Source organism: Myxine glutinosa, chromosome 11, assembly GCF_964187855.1.
Source record: "Myxine glutinosa chromosome 11, kmMyxGlut1.1, whole genome shotgun sequence".
Classification (NCBI taxonomy): Eukaryota; Metazoa; Chordata; class Myxini; order Myxiniformes; family Myxinidae; genus Myxine; species Myxine glutinosa.
Genome location: NC_136271.1, coordinates 130,754,045 through 130,774,642, shown reverse-complemented (window position 1 = coordinate 130,774,642; position 20,598 = coordinate 130,754,045). Strand labels below are relative to the sequence as shown.

Sequence of the window (20,598 nt, the reverse complement as noted above, 5' to 3'; positions counted from 1 at the left end):
CAATTGTGAAACTCTGGGATGATAGGTTATACCTGGGTTGGGATTCAAACCTTCGCAAGACAGCCTAGACCTAGAGGATAGTGTGCATATCTCGTGGGTCATCCTGGCAGCCGAAGTCATCCATTAACGCACTGTCAATAAGCAGTGATTCTATGTTGTACTGTAGGTATTACTGGATGTTAAAAATGTATTGTAAAAGTAGAATCCAAATCCATAAAGATTTCGTGACCGATGTCTGTGGACGGTGTAAAATAAAATCAGACGTACAATAGTTACCTTTAAAAAGTGAAAAAAAATAAATTTTTGAGCCATTTTACCTCACGCCCATAGTGCCTATAATTTAATTTTTTAAATCGCTTTTTCCTAATTTTGTTCTGATTTCACTCAAGATTTCAACAAAATTATTTAGGCCATGAGTTCCGATTGTGCAATATGGAATTGGATTCCGAACATCACCTTTCAATAAGCCTTTACGATACATTATTCAATTTTGCCAGGAGCCAATCACTTTGCACCTCACCTCACCTCACACAGCCAATCAGTGTAACAGGGAAGGATAGAGGTGAGGGGTGCAGACATATATATATATATATATATATTGTTATGAATTTTGGTGTAGAGGAATATCTAGATCCAGGTAGATCTGCATAGGTAGGTGTCCGGCTGTCGTGATAGGGAACCTCACCTGTAATAAGTTCTGTGTAGCCCGTATGTCGGAATAAGTGCGTATCTTCGTCCCCGCCACGAGGGGGCGAGGCATGTTAAGTAAAATTAGGGAATATGCTAACTCCATTGTGTGTCGTTTCCTCTGTGAGCATCCCAGTGTCCCTTATGGCAACACACTCCCATAGACACTTAGATAGGCCCTTAGTGCACCACATTAATTAAATCCCCTCCCTTACAATAAAACAAATCGGAGAAACAAGCAGGGCACCGATTGGCAGAGTAGAGGAGGATGAGTGATTGGTCAATGGAAGGGCAGAGAGCTTCCCTGTGATTGGAGGGTAAAGAAGGATTTGTGGTTGGCCACCGACGGATGGCATGACCAGGGGGCGGGAGGCGCTCGGCCAATGGGATGACGCCAACGCGGTGAGAAGTTGAGGGGCACCGCGCTGGTTGGAGTAGAGGAGGGCTGACGTCACACCGCGAGTGACAAAAACAACTGGCTCGCCGGCATTTTGTTCTTCTCACTTTTGGCTTCGTTCCTGCCGGACCTTTCTTCTCGTTTTGGCTTCGTTCCTGCCCGGACCTTCCTTCTGTTTTGCCTTTCCTTCCCGCTTGGACCTCCCTTCTGCCCTTGCTTTCGTTCCCGGTTGTAGTTCGCTTGGAAAGACATTGGAGCACCGACGATTATCTTCTCCGGCGTTCACGTGCGGACGGCGAGCGCACGAGCTGCAGTACCCCGTAGACCGTTGCACGCTCGCTCGCTTGGCGCGAGAGGCCTGGTGAACGGGGGTGGGCCGGTGGGCTGGTGGAACGCCAGCAGATGGGACCGAGCGGTTCGCGCTGACCAGAGCCATGTCGGACGGTGCCTGATCGACCCGACGCTACACTGCCAGACACAGATAAGATGAACCACATTTCACAAACACGACGAGACATTAATTTTATTCAATCTCCCATTGTTTGTATCCGAAGTGTGAGTGGGGACGTCCCAACCTAGGTTCTAGTTTGATCATCGCGTTTCCCTGTCCGGATATTTATTTTGAATAAACCCTTTTATTACTTTCCCTTTCATTCCAAATCCCGTGTTCGTGTGAGATTAATTTGCAGGGTTGAAGACTGCTCGGATCGCGTCAGGTAAATTCCCGCTTCTTCCTCTTCCCATTCTTCCTCCCCCCTCCCCCCCTTCTTTCTCCCGTGTTTGCATAGTCAAATCCGCAATTGATCGTCGCCTCGGAGTTGAAGCTCGTTCAGGCTATCCACGATCCCACGGTCTTAACCGACGACATTCGCGCGACAATATATATCTGTGCACTTTGTCTCGTCTCTGAACTACTCCCTCAAACTTCTGTGAAATCGTACCAAACTTCTGGTATGCACCTATCTCTCCCGTGTGTATCTCCGAAGGGTTTTTTTTTTTTTTTTTTTGAAACGTTTTGAAGAAGAAGAAAAAAATCTTGAAGTTTTTTTTGAAAAATATTTTTTTTCACAACTTGAATCTTCAACTTCAATTGTTTATAAAAATGTAATATATCGTATATTACAAATACATTTGTGCAAAATAATTATTTGTATTATGATTGGTGTAAACCATGACAAAACAGCAACTCAAGTACAGTCTATATATCTACATATCCGGACAGTGTCTGTGTTGTCACTGAACTACTCCCTCAAGCTTTTGTTTCCGTGGTTGTGAAGTGTTTTTAATAACGGGGTGGTGAGGTGTTTTTAATGATGTGGTGGTGAGGTGTTTTTAATAATGTGGTGGTTAGGTGTTTTTAATTATGTGGTGGTGAGGTATTTTTAATTATGTGGTGGTGAGGTGTTTTTAACTATGTGGTGGTGAGGTGTTTTTAATTATGTGGTGGTGAGGTGTGTATGTATATATATATATATATATATATATATATATCAGCGGCAAAAATAAATATCTAAAGTTATCCCTTTTTAAATTCATGCTTTAACACCACCACAATATGTGAATGCTTTCTGAACACACTGTACATACTGTTGTGGTTTTAGAACCCACACTTGTGTAAATATGACATTATTAAATGGTTAAAGGTAGCACCCCATAGTTAGTCCACAAGCAACATGTAGGCCACCATAGGATTCCAGTTATTTCATTAGTATGTGTATTAGATAAGGCCGTGTTTCCAATAGTTGAATCTGCGTTGTGTCAATCAAATAAGAAGTAGGCCCCATTCCGTTCAGTTTACAACCTCCCTCTCCAAGCGACGCCATTACGCGCCCCTACAGTCAGTGCCCTATACCTCTCCCAATTTACTTTGCGCCTTTTTTAGCAGCGTTCGCTGCCTTAGCGCTCGCTCACCACTGCCATAAGCCACGCGGTGAGGCCTGGAGAAAGGGGGCGGAACGCCAAGAAGAAGGTGTGGCCACGTCATCCAGCCGTCAAAGGCAGAGCCGGTAAGCCCTCACCAGCCAACCAGGGCTGAAGTGACATCGCCGACAGGCATGGTTTTTGGGCTCGCGGAGCGTTTTGCTGGTGGAGATGTATAAGCGAGCACAAAGCCCTTTCACGGGACTTGTCGGAGGCGCGCTTGCTGGAGAGAACTAATTGGGAGAGCGCTATTGAAAGGGGACTGGACGGAGGCGCGCTTGTTGGAGAGGACTTGTTGGAGGCGCGCGCGTTGTAACAGGACTTACGCGGAGAAGGATTGGTGCGCATACCACAGGACTGCGCGGGGGACTTGCCAGCGAGCGCATTTACCAGGGGAGACTCATGCGCCGGCGTTTGTTAAAGAGGACGTGTTGGAAGGGTGGCTTGGAGAAGGACTGAGAAGAAGAAGGGCGCGCTTGTTAAAGAGGACATTGGGGAGAGAGAGGGCGTTTGGCACAAGTGTGCACATATTACATAAGCAGGACACCAGCTTCCCCCCGCTATATAATTGTCAGGTCGCGTTCAACTACACGCGGAGCTGCCTGCCGGGTTTCGCCCGCTGGACCGGAGCCTGGACCCCATCGCCGGACCTTCTACCTGTTCCATCAACCATCTACAATCCCCGTGTGAGTGTGTATGTGTGTCCTGGGTATTAAGAATAAGACTGTTTTAAGACTGCCTTGTGTTCTGCTTCTTTCTCTTCCTATCCTGTACATTCTTTTGTTTCCTCTTCTTTCTGTACATGTGTAATAAATTGCCTTGTTCTTTCTTGGTTTCCTCTTATCCGATCGCATCCGTCTTTTTTCTCATTGGGTAAACGTGGCACGATCGCAACCGCCATAATTGGGTTTAATCTTTGTTAATAGCTCGGATCGCGGATTGCTATCCGCTCGGCATTTTCCATCATACCCGTGGTTCGAGCGGGAGTTATTCCCTCGTTTCCAGCCGGCGTTAGTAATTAGGTAGTAGTGAACCCCTAGGCCTAACAAACCCTACCTAACGCTGCGCCGGGAAGGACGGTATAACGTCCAGGACTCGGGCCGGCCAGATAAAAGGACAAGGGGATTAACCCCCCCTTGATAAGGGGAGAGCCGACGACCGAGATCCGTAACAATACGTTAGCATTTGACTGAAACATCATCCCCTCACAAACTACCTGGCCGATTATGGATCAAATTCGGTACAATGCATCAGGACAGCAAGGTCTCATGGGACTGCACTCCCCATCCGGATCTTCCCATTTCAAGGGGGTGAGAAGGACTTTTGCGCAAATATTGGTATTTCATTCAAACAAGACCGAAAGTCTAACAGTGGCATGGCCGGGCTTGTAAAATGTTGTTGTCGGGAGGGGTAGAGGAATATCTAGAGCCAGATAGATCTGTGTATGTCAAATGCTCCGGGATGTCGCGATAGCTAGAACCCACTATGTACCTTTAAGTTAGTATGTGTAGGCGTATGCCGGGATAATTGCGTATGTATTTCCTGTACGGGGACAGGAAGTGCTAAGTAGTCAGGGCGATAAGGGTAACTTTGTGTGTTTTCCCACCCCTGTGGTCAATCCAATGTCCCTTTTGGCACCGCACCTAGACAGTAGGAATTCATGCCCTAGCACACCCACATTAATTAATTCCCTTCCCTTTCACATCAATGAAACAACACCCACCAAAACGGGCAGGCTGAGACACGGCCTGCCAAGACACGGTGAAAACGGGGCGGATCTTTTGACGTCATGGGGAGGGCGGACCAATGGACGTCACGAGAGGGCGGGACAGGGATGAGGGAAGTGACGACACGAAGGAGAAGAAGAACAGTTCGGAGTTGGACACGAGGCAGAGCAGACGCCATTTGGGAGAGCTGAGATAATTCAGTCGTGATAGAGTGCACTGGACATTTTTCCCTCTCGTCCCTTCCTGCCTTCGTTCCCTCCCATCTTCCCTGCGATCGGATCGCGTGCTTGCGTGGGCGGCTGTTGTGCCGAGGTTCGCCCCGTTGGTGGCCGCATTCGTGGCCTCGTGCGTACCATCGCCAACCACTCACGATCTCCAAAGCGCCGAGCAGAGACGACAGCCCTAGAAACCGTGGTCCTACGGACGGGGCGAGTGTTTGAGAGTTGCGGTGCGAGTGGACCGGTGCCAGCGACCGAGTCGCGTCGGGGAGACCCCTTCCGCCCACGTGTCAGGGCCTAGCTGTCCGAGGCCTGCACTATCTCCACGCCACGCTCCCGAGCGAGCAAAGCTAGGAACGCACCACACACACACACACACCCTCTTTGTTCATTTCGTCGTCTGCCCTGTGGTTTGTTTAATAAGTCTGTCGAGTGGGAGTACTCCATATAGGGGGTTGAGAGCATCACATTTTTTTTGTTCTCGGAACCGTTAATAAATCGTTGTATTATTTTCTGTATATACTTGAGCGCAGTTTTCCGTGTGATTTATTTAATTTTCAGCAGCATTGGAGACACCCCAAGAACAGGTAAGACTGCAGGGCTCTTGCGCCGCCCCCCTCCATCCCGCGCACTTTGGTGTAGCTTTTTGTTTTTGGAGTCCGCCATTGAGTTTTCACCTTAGGGGCTAAGGCCTTCGCGATCGGCTTCCGTGACCGCCTGATTTTTATCAGAGGCGGCCGCACGACAATATTATAAACCATAAACACATACAATTAGCTTTTTTAACAGTCGTTAATGCTGATTCTAAACATTAAACAAATAAATTTAGAGGAATCCCGACATCCGTGAGGTAAGTTTTACTTGCAGAACTGAGGGAAGAGCTATTGTAATCTATATACCCCACAAGGGTTGGGTGAATAACATGCTATCAAAAAAACCAGAGGCAAATTCCTTACTTACGCGGTTGTTAGTACCGTACACCGCTTATCATTGATTCATGAACCATACACCATGAACTTTCCATTCATGACATTGGGATTAAAGTGTTATGGTCATATTTGCTATATTATTATTACTATGACAAAAATGATACCACTTACATGATGCACTATTGTATTAAGAAACCTGGGCTTAATTTGTCCAAAGCGGCCCGAAGGTGAGGCATGAAGCCCAAAGCCTATACATACCGTATTGTTGGAAGAGCTGTTAACGCCGATGCTTTTGATATTTAATGGTGATTTTAACAATTGGTTTGTGCTCCACACTGAATGAAAAATGTAAAGGTAAAGCATGGCGATTGTGATATATGACAGGTTCGACAATATGTTCGGCCTGAACGAAATTGGAATCAAAATGCCAGAGTGTGGAGAGTCAGCTGCCGTACCGCCGTAATGACATCAGACGTAATCACATCACCCTGTCATGTGACCAGATCCTCAGCTCTGATTGGTATACGTTTGAGGGGACATACATACATACATACACTGTTCTAGACGGCTTTGCCCTATGGGCTACGCCGTAAAATCTTCTCAGAAACCAACAACCAAATCCAGACCAAACTGGCAATGCAGCATTGTGAACATGCTCTAACCTTAAATTGTGCTCCTTATGGCCGTATCTTCCCTGGAAAAGGGGCCACGTGCCCCCTCCCCTAATCCCACGTAATCACACATTTTCCTCACAAACTACATGACCGATTATAGACCAAATTTGGTGCGATACATATGACCAATAAGATCGCAAGGGGTTATGCTCCCCATCCGGTCTGTATAAGAGGCTGTAAAGGGGGGTTTCGCCTCAAGTTCAGGTAATTTATTTTTAAATATTCTCAGAAACCCTGGGGAAATAACCGTCAGTCCCCCACAGGACCATCTATTATTTCTGTCATTTGTAGGAAATGCAATGGTTGAGAAACAATGGTTGCAGTACATTTTCCCTTTTTCAAAGTTGCGTGTTATACCAATTGGTGATTTTAAAATCTAGTGCCTTTTCCACCATTCAACAACACTGATGAAAAGGAAGGCAGCAAGGGGGTTACAGGAGATGACCAACATAGTTTGCGGAAGTGGTTAGGATGACATGAGCGAGGGTACAAATTCAGGATTTGTGTTCCCTCACTGCAAACCTGAAGCTTGTTATCTCCTGTCATTTCACACTCACATTTCTGTTCGCAATATTTCCCTCCACCAGGAAGTTTCCTGCCTGCAGAAACAGGCTGGGTACTCAAGCGGCTATCTGAAAATGAGGAGATTTGTCTGCGTGCCCTGCAAGATGATGCACTCAAGCCTTTTGTACCCGCGTTTGCTGGGCGTGTTGAGAGCGGTGGAGAACACTACATTCAGCTGCAGGACCTCCTCGCAAATTTTCTCAACCCCTCGGTGATGGACTGCAAAATGGGTATAAGGTATTGTCATATGTATGGCCCTCACACAAAAGTGTTTGCTGACTGTTTGGCAAGAAATAATCATGCTGAAGCGAACGCTTCAAGGATTAACCGAGCATTTATTTGATGAGACACCAGAGTGGTTGTGTGCTGTCGTTAATTATGCACTTGTACTAAGTGATGAGCAATTTCATCCCTCCATGGGTTTCCAATTAACCCATTCCGTCGACGTGAAAACAATGCCAGGAACCAGACACGCATGCGTGCTTAAGAAATATAAATAATTTAATTGGAATTGAAATTGGAAGACGGAATGTTCAGAGTTCATTATTTGATCTTTGATTTTTATTTGGGATATTGTATCGCTCAGTCACACTGCCTCCTAAAATTGCCAAGATGGGCATTGCTTCAAGTGCAATTATTATATTTGCAGGACTTTCCTGGAGGAGCTAGAAAATGCTCGGGAAAGACCCCGGAAAGATATGTACGACAAGATGGTCGTGGTGGACCCCGGAGCCCCAACTGCAGAAGAGCATGCACTCATGGCGGTCACAAAGCCTCGCTACATGCAGTGGCGTGAGACTCTAAGCTCGAGTTCAAATCTTGGATTCCGCATTGAAGGCATCAAGGTGTGGGAGAGATGGGGCACACATCGTTACTGCAAGCTTGATAAACAAAATAAAGAGTGCTATAACCTTCTATGGTTGGCGGACCTTCTAACCTTCTATCAATGGTGATTCTTCACCATTGAGTGATATGGCCAAAAACTAGGGGTAGATCGAGGTATTGAAAGACTGGACCTATGGTGATTCCTGTGATTGATTTTGATTAAATGGGATTCTGTATTGTGATTTTTCTGGTCTATTATGAGATACAAAACGTAAACTGTTCACCAGGCGGAGGTATGCTTCCGACTGAGTGCCATTGTAGTTTTAACTGTTTTTGTTATTTTGAGCATATGGGAGAAGAAGAAGACGTCAGAATACAAATGGATGTAGATGGGCTTTGCATTTTCAGATACTTTCTATTTTTTTTTTTTATTCTGCATAATTAGTGTTGACCTTGGACAGACAAATGAATGATGACGGCTCGTTCTGGTATTTTCTTGTAGAGAGATGATGGATCCATTAATACAAATTTCAAAAAGACAAACACGAAGGAGCAGATCGTTTTGCTTTTCAAATCCTTCACCAATGACAATACACACGTGCAGGTATGCAATGTCGCCATGAGCACTTCCTCCGCATACGTGACTGCATGTTGCCGTTTGCTTTTCATATCCACCTGTTATGGAAGGTTTGTGTCGTGCTGTGCGAGTCATCCTCCCGGCGGTTTGACGAAGCTATTTTCTTTCCTGCAGACTAAGTATTTAATGCGCCTTCGTGCCATGCGAGATACCCTCGAGATCTCGCCTTTCTTCCAAACACATGAGGTACGGAGTTTTGTGTGATCAAACCTCTAACTGACATTTATCCTTTTAAAACCCCCTCATTGTAACTTCTCTCTTTGCTCTTTTTTTTTAACGTTTTTCAGACCCTGCTATTTATTATCAAGAAAATCCATGTTATAAAAATGAATTTTATATGCGTTTTTATGCCTCCGCTGACGAAGGCATTATGTTTTCAGGAGGTCCGTCCGTCTGTCATAGGTTTCCGTTACCGCGATAACCTGTCAACCAGCAATGGGATTCCGACCAAATTTGGTATACTTATGTACAGGGTGACCCCAAAAAACCTCCCACATTTCAAAGGTAAATGAAAAAAAAATGGTTAAAGATAATCAAGATATTATTTGCACACATGAAACTTCATTCAATACAGTTTTTATTCATCATGTTTTAAAGATGACATCCTCCAAATGGTGGCCGTCATTGTCTATACACTCTTGGAGGCGATTTCTGAAGGCTGCCATGGCTCGACGGGTCATGTCGGGTGGAACAGCGGCTATCTCCTGCTGAATAGCAACCTTAAGGGCTTCAAGAGTTTGGGGTCGATGAGTATACACGTGATTTATGGTAGCCCCACAGAAAAGAATCACAAGGGGCGAGGTCAGGGGAACGGGCCGGCCACGCAACGAGATCACCCGATCCGGAAACATTTCCCTCAGCACTTGCAATGATCTTCGAGCTGTGTGTGCCGTAGCTCCATCTTGCTGAAACCACACATCGAGTTCTTCAAGCTCAAGGTGTTTGAGTTGTGGCCTTAGCAAGTTTTCGAGCATATCAATGTAACGGTCAGAAGTTACGGTAACAGTTACACCACCCTCTTCAAATAAATAAGGACCCACGATGCCAACATCAGCAACAGCGCACCACACAGTCACTCGATCGGAGTGCCAAGATCTTTCGTGTTGCATGCGAGGGTTGTCTTCAGAGCAATAGCGAAAATTTTGTTTGTTTACAGAGCCACTCAAATGAAAATGAGCTTCGTCACTGCACAAGAGAACAGCATCTTCCGGAACACGTTGCAGAATGTTCTCGCATAACTCCCTGTGGCTTATCCAGTCTCTCGCATTGAGTTCTTGCACAACCGTCATTTTGTATGGATGGAAGTGGAGGTCTTTGTGTAAGATTCTCCTTGCAGTTTCCCGGGATATCCCTTCAGCTGAAGCATGCTTCTGCGCAGAACGTCTAGGAGACTGCACAACAGATCGCCTCAATGCTTCAATATTCTCAGGCGTACGAGCGCTCCGAGGTCGACCAGGTGATTTTCTTTTTGAAGCTGAGCCTGTTGCCCTGAAATTCTCAACCCACTGCAAGATGGTTTTCCGATCTGGAACGTTTTCGTTCCGTGGAATACTGAAACGTCTTCGAAAGGCCCTCTGCACGGCGATCACGGAACGGTTGTTTGTGAAGAACGCTTCGACAGCGAACGCACGGTGTGCTCCCAACCACGCCATGTTGGCGACTGAGGACGGTTGGGGTTGGGCTACCAACAGACCCTAGCCCCGCCCCTCCCGCCTCACTACTGCCAGTGCTACAGCCTTTCGAAATGTGGGAGGTTTTTTTGGGTCACCCTGTAGAATGATGTAAAGATGAAATTAGATATTGGGGTCAAAGGTCAAATCTGTGATAGGTCTACAACTTGAGAACAGCTGAAGTGATCCAATTCAAATTTGGTACAGGTATATATAATGATGTAAAGAATAAATGATTAGAATTTGAGGTCAAAGGTCAAAGTCTGTAATATGTCTACAACTCGAGTACGGCTGCAGTGATTTAATTCAAACTTGGTACAGATATGTATTATGATGTAAAGATTAACGGATTAAATTTTGGGTTCAAGAGGTCAAAGGTTAAAGGTCAAAGTCTGTAATAGGTCTATAACTTGAGAATGGCGAAAGGGCTCTAATTCAAACTTGGTACAGATATGTATAATGATGTAAAGATTACCTGATTAGATGTTGGGGGTCCCGAGGTCAAAGGCCAAAGGTCAGAAGTCATGTTAGGTAGAAATGTGGGAACTTGTTAACAGCTGAAGGGATTTAAATTAAAACTTGGTACAGGTACACTACCGGTCAAGTTTTAGAACACCTCAATCTTTCCAGTTTTTATTGAAATTTACGCAGTTTAATGTACAGCGAATAACCTGAAATGGTACAAAGGTAAGCAGTAAACTGCTTGAGGTTTAAAAAAAAGTTTAGGTTAGCAAAAACGGGGAAATAATGTAAATTGCACAGTTAAATTGTAAAAAAAAAAAGGCCTTCTTCAGGGAACAAGTAATGGGTTAACAACTTACAGCTGTTCTGCAGCAATGTAAGTAATTGAAGCCTTGAAAGTTGATGCAAACAATTCCTACAGGTGTCCCAACCTCTGCTGATTACTTGATTACAAACCCCCTGTCTGTATAAAAGCAGTATTGGAACAGACTGTTATTACACCCTTTGAAGCATTATTTGGACAATATTGCACTGCAGGAAGAAGTATGTTGGAAACTGGAGGAAACTCTGACAGGAAGAGGTCTGGCAGACCCAAAGCCACAACAGAATCAGAAGACAAGTTTCTGAGAGTCAACAGCTTGCGTGTTAGGCGGCTCACAGGATAACCACTTCAAGCACAGCTTAACACTGGTCGAAGTAAGCAAGTCTGTTTCAACTGTGAAGAGAAGACTTCGAGCTGCAGGTTTGACAGGTTGAGTGGGAGTAAGAAAGCCATTGCTAAGATGGCAAAATAAGAAAAAGAGGCTTGCATGGGCCATGAAGCACCACCAGTGGACTACTGAAGACTGGAAGGTCTTATGGACCGATGAATCAAAATTTGAAATCTTTGGTTCATCACGCAGGGTTTTTGTACGCCGTCGAGTAGGCGAAAGAATGGTTCCTCAGTGTGTGACACCAACTGTCAAACATGGAGGAGGAATTGTGATGGTCTGGGGCTCTTTTGCTGGATCCAGAGTCGGCGATTTGCACAGAGTGACTGGCACCCTGAACCAAAAGGGCTACCCCAGCATTTTGCAGCACCATGCAATACCCTCTGGTATACGCCTAGTTGGTCAGGGGTTCATCCCACAGCAAGATAATGACCCTAAACACACCTCCAGACTATGTCAAAACTACCTTCGAGGAAAAGAACAAGACGGTAGGCGTCAAATCATGGAATGGCCAGCACAGTCTCCAGGCTTAAACCCCATCGAGCTGGTTTGGGATGAACTGGACAGAAGGGTGAAAGCAAAGCAACCTACAAGTGCAACACATTTGTGGGAACTTCTGCAACAGTGTTGGGAAGAAATTCCTGAACAATATTTGATTTCCATTGTAGAAAGAATGCCACGAGTGTGTTCGGCGGTTATATCTGCAAAAGGTGGCCACTTTGCTGAGTCAAAAATTTAAATTAAATTTTGTTAAACAAAATGATTCTATGATTTCTTTTTCAGCTCCAATTGTTTATTTGTTCTATGCTTAATTTCAGAGTCCATTGAGACATTAAACTGCGTAAATTTCAATAAAAACTGGAAAAATTGAGGTGTTCTAAAACTTTTGACCGATAGTGTATGTATAATGATGTAAACATGAACTGATTATATTTTGGGGTCAATAGGTCAAAGGTCAGAGGTCATGTCAGGTAAAAATGTGCTAACTTGGGCGCAGCTGAATGGATTTAAAGCAAGCTTGGTACAAGTATTATAATGATGTAATAATGTGGGCAGAGGCATATAGGTCGACGTCGGGACTGCGAAGAGTGTCGTTCTAGTTTATATATGTTTCAAAACCTTTAAAAAAAAAAATACTGTACCAAATCCAATTAGATTTTGTATGTTGTCCAAGGGTACCCCAAGACTTGTCTTACCTACAAGTTATTTTAATTTACATGGGCAGCACAAAACATGTTCTTTTGTCCTGCATTTCCCTTGTTTGTTTTACATTTTTATCTTTATTTTTGCAACACCAAACCACATGTCCCTTGTCCTCCAATTCTCTGCTCCAAACCACTTCTTTTACTTGTTGTTTTCTTGTTTATACATTTATTTATTTTTGTATACAAGATCGAGCCGGCTCGTGAAAGAGCTAACGTTAATCACACAAAAAGTCAAATCGACACATAAAACACAAAATAAGGGGAGCGGTAGACAAGATGGGGAGAGAGGGGGAAGGACACAAACACAACATTTGAGAGCAGGGACATCAAGAGAACTGTGGGAGGGAGAGGGCTTGGGGGGAGGTGGGAGAGGTGTAAAACATACGGACCCTAAAACTTTATTTTACTCTCTTTTATCCATCCCTTTCTCAAAGTTAAAGTATCTTCAATTATCCATTCTTTACTTATTCCTCAACTGTTTGTCTTACTTCTATTGATTGGTCAATCTAATTTGTCGCTGATAATGTGTTTGGTGAGGTAAGTGAGACATCCCGCCTCGCTTTGTTTCCTGGTATCCTACACATGATGTTCTGTCAAGGTGTACATCCACAGAGTAACCTGAGATTTGTTTTTAAGTTGCTTTTATCTTGCTCACATAGCAATAATGCCTGAAGGTAAAACAACTGTGCCCAAGACTGATGCTTTGTACATCGTGAGCTTGCGCAAGCCGAAGGCTCTATCCAAAACCGTGCAATAGCGAAGAATCCATGGTTTGACATTCTGAAAAGAACTGATGTTCAGAAGTGTATTTGAAGAGTCAATGATATACACTACATTGCCAAAAGTATGTGTACAAGAATAAATAAAATAAAATCAGAATAAAAAAACAATCTTTACAAAGAATATATCTCACTTTTTTCATGCAAAAATCAATGACCATTCCCTGAATAAAATGAAATATATCCAAATTGTGCAAATTAAACAAAAAATAAACTTCAATTCTGCTCAAAAGTACATTTCAGTGAGAAGGCTGTTGCTGTTTGGCTTCAATAAGAAGATGTAATTGGGGAGTGGTCTTTGACAAGGCAACACACATGTCATGTTTGACATCCAATCGATTTCGACTTTTAGTTTTGATGGTAACAAGTGATGAAAATCCTCACTCGCAAAGATATGTGGTTGCAAACGGAATCGGAGCTCCCACAGCTCGCTTTGCCAGACGAGGGTAGGCTTGTGTCGAGGAACACCAAAATTCTCCAAGACTCTTCGAGTTGAACTCATGTTGTATCATTTCCTTTGACCTCAGGTCAATGAGGTCATCTTTGACAAGGTCTGCATCATTAATACAGTTTATATCTGCAAGGAAAGGATTACGAATCCACGTTTCAACTTTAAGGTCATCTGAGCAGAAGTAACCTTCGAAAGAGTTCTGCAGTGTTTCCAGGTGTCTGCACATTTCTGCCTGCAGAGAAATGGACAGGGCTTTGTCTCTCTCGACTCCATCCTGCAGAAGCACTTCCTCCAGCATTGGAAAGTTTGCATAGTTGTCTGCCTCCAAAAACATGGTACCCCAATATTTATATTCACAGTTTCATGCATTATTTATCTAATAAAATATGGATGAAAGATATACAATATATTGTAATGTAGAAAATAAATGCAGATAAAAACATAGCAAGCAGGAAGGAAAATCAGAGCCAGTGCGTGACACATACAAACAACACAACATGCATTTTAAAGGCCATTTTCCCTGCGAGAGCAGGGGTTAGCCTTGCGGTCCCCATGACAATCTTCTCCATTTTGCCCTATTTTCTGCATCTCTCCTTGTTTAACCCCCTTGCCCGCATTTCTTCTTCCACCATCTTTAGCCAAGTCTTTCTCGGTCTTCCCCGTCCTCTACTTCCTTCTACATTCATTTCCATCACTCTTCTCAACCAGTCACTTTCATCCTTCCTCAACACATGACCAAACCATCTCAACCTGTTCCTCTTCACAGCATCAATCACAGGCTCTATTCCAATCATCTTTCGCAATTCATCATTTGTCTTCCTCTCTCTCAACGATACTCCGCACATCCATCGAACCATTCGCATTTCCACCCTTTCCAACCTTCGTTGCTACTCTACGTTCATTACCCATGTCTCGCTCCCATAAATCATAACACTTCTCACACATGCAGCATACACCTTTCCCTTCAGCTTCAACGACACTCCCCTCCTCATCAGCACGCCACTCAGTTCCCAAAACTTCTTCCATGCACATCTCACTCCAGCAACCGTTGCCGCGTCCGATCCACCTTCTCCATTCAGCATGTCTCCGAGGTAGCAAAATGTTTTCACACCTTCCAGCTTCATGCCATCTCCAAGATCCAACTCAACATTTCCTCCATCTGCAGCTCCCTCTGTGCACACCTTACATTTGAATGTAGCTGCCACACTGGTTAATGACCCTGTCAGACCACTACATTTTTGATGAACCCACTCAGCGCACATTGTACATTGAATGGAGTTCACTCCGACACCCTTCCTACACACAGCACAGGGCCACTTCCCAGTTCTTTCCACCTCACCACATGCTTTACCACTTGCCATCACCTTCGTCTTTCCAATATTCACCTTCAGACCTTTTGTCTCCATACATTCCTTCCACTTGTTCATCTTTTCCTTCAGTCCATCCATACTTTCCGCAATCAACACCAGATCATCTGCATACAACAACTCCCATGGTAAACCCTCCTTTACGTTCTGAGCCAGCACCTCCATCACAGCTACAAATAGTAGTGGACTTAGTACCGACCCCTGATGCACTCCCACCTTCACCTCAAACTCACCACTGTTCCCGTCCTTCGTCCTTGCAGCTGTGCGCGCTCTTTTGTACATTGCCATCACTACTCTGATCAACCATTCCTCCACTCCTAACTTCCTCAATGCCCATGTCAATACTTTGCGTGGAACCCTATCGAATGCTTTCTCCAGATCAACAAACCCAAGAAACAACTTCTTCCTCTTCTCCATGTACTTCTCCTGCAACTGCCTCACAATGAAAAGCGCATCTGTCGTTCCTCTTCCTGGCATAAATCCAAACTGCATTTCGTCGATCTTCACTTTCTTCCTTATCCTCCTCCTCCAACACCCTTTCCAATACCTTCATTCCATGCTCCAATACCTTTATCGCTCGGTACGATCCACACTCCAGAGGGTCACCTTTCCCCTTGTATTGAGGGACGAGGGTACTCAGTTCCCAATCCACTGGAATGCGGCCTTCTTTCACCACCAGATTACAGATCTCTGTCATTCTATTCACACCCCAACTTCCTGCTGCCTTCAACATATCTCCCACAACTCCCGTCGGCCCTCCCGCTTTTCTACTCTTCATTGCTTTTATCGCTTCCTCAACTTCCTTCTCAGTTATCTTCTCTGCCGGTCCTAAAACTGAGTTACTCTCTATGTTGACATCCCATTCATTCTCTGTATTCAACAGCATTTCCATATATCTTTTCCATCTTCCTTTAATTCCATCTGTGTCGACAACGATTTGTCCCACTTCATCCTTCAAGCAACTCACCCCCACCACATCACACCTCTCTTTCGCTATCTGCTTTGCAATCCTGAATACTGCTCTCTGACCCTCTTCCGAATCCAAGCGTTCTCCGAACATTTTCCTACATGCCTCCTGCGCCTTTGCTACCTCTTTCTTTGCAGCCTTCTTGGCTGCCTTATAACTTTCATGCTCTGCTGTTTCTGCTCCCGTACCCTTCGCCTTCTGCCACTCCTTGAACTTCTTCCTCTTCTCGTCAATCCTCTTTCCAACTTCATCATCCCACCACCATGTTTCCCAGTGCCTCGGTGGTCCTTTTGTGCATCCACATACCTCACCAACGGCTCCCAACAGACTAGCTTTCATTGACATCCAACCACTTTCAAGCTCAACCACATCATCCTCTACCCTACTCAGCCTCTCTTTTAATGCCTCCCTTACTGTCACCTCTTTCAACCTCCACACCTTCATTCTCGGTTGGTACTTCACCCGCCGAGCTCTCCTCGCACCTTTCACCCTTATGTCGCGAACAACCAAGTGGTGCTGAGAAACAGCCTCCTCCCCCTGGATCACCTTTGTGTCCCGGAGGTGCCCCCTATCTCGCCTACGCACCATCAGGTAGTCAACGGTTTTCGTCGACCCACCTGACGTGTATGTAACAAGCTTATTATCCTCTTTCTGGAACTGAGTATTACAAATCAATAAATCAGCTCCATCAGCAAACTCCAAAATCCTTTCACCTTCTCCGTTTCTCACACCATATCCGTAACCCCCATGAACTCCCTCAAAACCATCCATACTCCTTCCCACATGTCCATTTAGGTCTCCTCATACCACAACAACTTCCTCATCTTTCACGTTTTCCATCAGCTTCTCTATCGCACACCAGAACTTGTCCTTCTCTTCATCGCTCCGACCAACCTGCGGAGCATATCCCGAGATGTTCACCAAGAGCTTTCCAATCATCATTTTCACCATCATCAACCTATCACTCACTCTAGTCACACTCACCACACTGTCTTCAAACTCCTCAAAAAACAGGACACGAACACCATTCATGCCCTCCAGGCACTCTTGCCACATAAACTTGTATTTCTGTCCCTGCCTACCCTTCACCATTCTCACACCACTTCCCTTCCATCTCGTCTCTTGCACACAACATATGTCCACTCTTCTTCTGACCAATACTTCCACCACTTCTCCTGATCTCCCTGTCATTGTCCCTACATTCCACGTCCCAAACCTCAGAAACCGATCTCCACTTCGGGCTGTACCCTGCCCATATGTAGTTGTAATTGTCATGGTTCTCTTTTTGAGGCAATGTTTTTATGGCCGGATGCCTTTCCTGACGCCCAGTGCGTGACGCATGTGGATGGAAAAATTATATTGATGGGTAATTGAATATACAGTATAATTATATAGGAAAAAAAACATGGATCTGAAGATACTATAAAGTTTTAAACCTCACCAGCCTATGAGAAGATGCCTGAGTCATGACAAGCCGTGGAAAGTGAGAAATAAGCATTTAATTATGGAGTGGCACTGGGTGGTGGTCGTGCAAACGACGATACCAAACTGTAAACACGAGGTCCAGCGGCCAGCGCTAAAATCTGGGGTAGGGTACATTTTCTTCAATTTCTATCGAGGGGAACTATTCCAGAAGTCATAACTTGACGACGATGACGACTGTATGTTACCTGACTGTACATTCAGTATCATCCCATTTCAACCTACCTTACAGATCTACTAGTCTTCAGTAAGGAAGAATAAGTACATAATATCCTGTACATAGACAAAAAATAAAACTTTTTTTTATAAAAAGCGAGCGAAAATAAATTTTTAATAATTTTTATGCGTCTGGTTCACGGACCCCAAAGGCGTCCATGGACCACAGGTTAAGAACCCCTGGTCTAGAATGTCATTGTGTGCTGTAGCATTAAGATTTCCCTTCACTGGAACTGAGGAGCCTCGCCCAAACCATGAAAAACAAACCCAGACCATTATTCCTCCTCCACCAAACTTTACAGTTGACACTATGCATTCTGGCAGGTAACGTTCTCCTGGCATCCGCCAAACCCAGATTTGTCCGTTGGACTGCCATATGGTGAAGCGTGATTAATCACTCCAGAGAACATGTTTCCACTGCTCGAGAGTCCAATGGCGTTGAGCTTTACACCACTCCAGCTGACGCTTGGCATTGCGCATGGTGATCTTAGGCTTGTGTGCGGCCGCTCGGCCATGGAAACCCATTTCATAAAGCTCCCGAAGAATAGTTGTTGTGCTGACATTGCTTCCAGAGGAAGTTTGGAACTCGGTAGTGAGTGTTGCAACCGAGGACAGACAATTTTTACGCACCACACGCTTCAGTACTCGGCGGTCCCGTTCTGTGAGATTGTGTGGCCCACCACGTCCACCACTCGGAAACGTAGACGTTTCCACTTCACAATAACAGCACTTAGAGTTGACTGGGGCAGCTCTAGAAGGGCAGAAATTTGACGAACTGACTTGTTGGAAAGGTGGCATCCTATGACGGTGCCACTTTGTCATTGAGCTCTTCAGTACAGCCCATTCTACTGCCAATGTTTGTCTATGGAGATTGCATGGCTGTGTGCTTCATTATATATACACCTGTCAGCAATGGGTGTGGCTGAAACAGCCAAATCCACTAATTAGAAGGGGTGTCCACATACATTTGGCCATGCAGTGTATTACATATATATATATGAACTATACTCTTTACAGAACATCAGTGCTGCCAAAGCAGTTCCTTGGCATGGGTTATACTGGGTGATTTCACATTGCCTTCCCAGCAGTCTGTCAGTGCCACAGTTGGTTGAAGGTGCCAGCGATAACTCATATACTTTTCACAAAAGCCACTGTGGGATCTTTAACGTTTACTAATGCTTGCAGACAGGGACAACCAATTTAACGTCCATTCGAGGGATGGCGCATACATAGATTCGTCGCCCTACATATGAAACACAAGGATGACAGTTTATAGCTGAGCCGAAATTCTATCCCAGATGAGACAGCCTAGAAGCGAGTAGAAGCTTTAACACCAAAATTTTTGCAATTTGTTTTTCAATCCCTCAATTATCATGGATTGCTTGATGGTTTGAGGTGAGCTTTTGGGTTTTGCTTCCAGGTTTGGCATTTGGTTCATGAACAGTTTTGGTAAGGTTGCTTGTGCAAGGCAGAGATTAGCGAAGTTTGTCAATCCCATACAGGTGGTCGGGAGTTCGCTGCTTTTCGTGCACGATTCCAGAGAACAAGCCATGGTTTGGATGATCGACTTTGGCAAAACCAGGGCACTGCCTGCAGGCCAACGTCTGTCGCACCGCAAAGCCTGGCAAGAGGGGAACCGTGAGGATGGCTACCTCACGGGTCTCGACCATCTGATCGCAATCTTAGAGGATATGCCTTCGAGCTCGACGCTGCAGAATTCCCAGTAGTACGCCCCGGTCACTTGTGACGGTATTCATACTGCATGAACAATGGGAACGTTTTTTGAAAACTGCAGGCAGTTGTGTATATTAGGTATAAACTGGACTATACATAGGTCCGGGCTGAGTATGTATATGTATATATATATATATATATATATATATATATATATATATATATATATATATATATATATTTCTTGTTATATACATATATATAACTATATGCAATTTGTAATTACCAAAGCTTGTTCCAGAGCATCCTGAATAATGACTGGCTGAGTTTTACATTTCCTTTATTTTATTTGTGTACATATGCTGCGACGGTGCTTTTAATGTCACCAACTGGGCAACTAATTAATTTGTACCGGTATTTTTGTTATGCATGAGGCGAGTGTTTCCACTCCCTCATATTATTTTATGGTTCGTTTGACTTTTTTGGGAGCATTGCATCAGGTCCGTATCCGTGGCTATATAAATCACACTTCGATGCATTTTTCTGTATTGAAATAAATACGGTACATGGTATGCTTATAATGGACATTTTTTGATTGTTCATATGACTCTTTCTGTGATCCCAGGATCAAATACATATACGTACTCTTAATTTGTTGTTTATTTGTGATTCTTCATGTCATTGTCAGTTTTGTTAAAAAGCCTTGTTGATACATCTACACACCTTTAGGGACATCAGGTAATCACTCAATCATGAATGTTTCCAGAACTGAAAGTACCCAGGACAATGCAGGACTGTTGCAATGACATCATCTGTCCCAGAATGCTTGGCACGCATGGTCATAACCAGCAAGCAGCAACGTTGATTAAGGCAGGTTTCCTTGAATTTGTGTGTGGGAGATGAGGATTGTTTCCTGAAGGAGCTGATACTGATTCTTAAAGAAGCTGAAAATACTTGGAAAAGTACCTGAGAGAATGGGCTGTGCCTCTGCACAACAGATTTGGATGACTTTCTCCGTTCGCCCAAAAAGCTGAGAT

The 20,598-nt window shown here is 44.5% G+C and overlaps 1 protein-coding gene across 1 annotated transcript in view; it reads left to right on the top strand.

Annotated features, from left to right (window-relative positions):
• LOC137436865 (inositol-trisphosphate 3-kinase B) overlaps window positions 1-20,212 on the top strand; it is a 33,110-nt gene extending 12,898 nt beyond the window's left edge. The window contains exons 4-8 of the mRNA XM_068131049.2: window positions 7,140-7,353; window positions 7,766-7,961; window positions 8,444-8,545; window positions 8,693-8,764; window positions 19,390-20,212. Of these exons, the coding sequence (XP_067987150.1) occupies window positions 7,140-7,353; window positions 7,766-7,961; window positions 8,444-8,545; window positions 8,693-8,764; window positions 19,390-19,614 (809 nt within the window). The 3' untranslated portion in view covers window positions 19,615-20,212. The remainder of the gene's footprint in view (window positions 1-7,139; window positions 7,354-7,765; window positions 7,962-8,443; window positions 8,546-8,692; window positions 8,765-19,389) is intronic.
• Window positions 20,213-20,598: the final 386 nt, after the last annotated feature.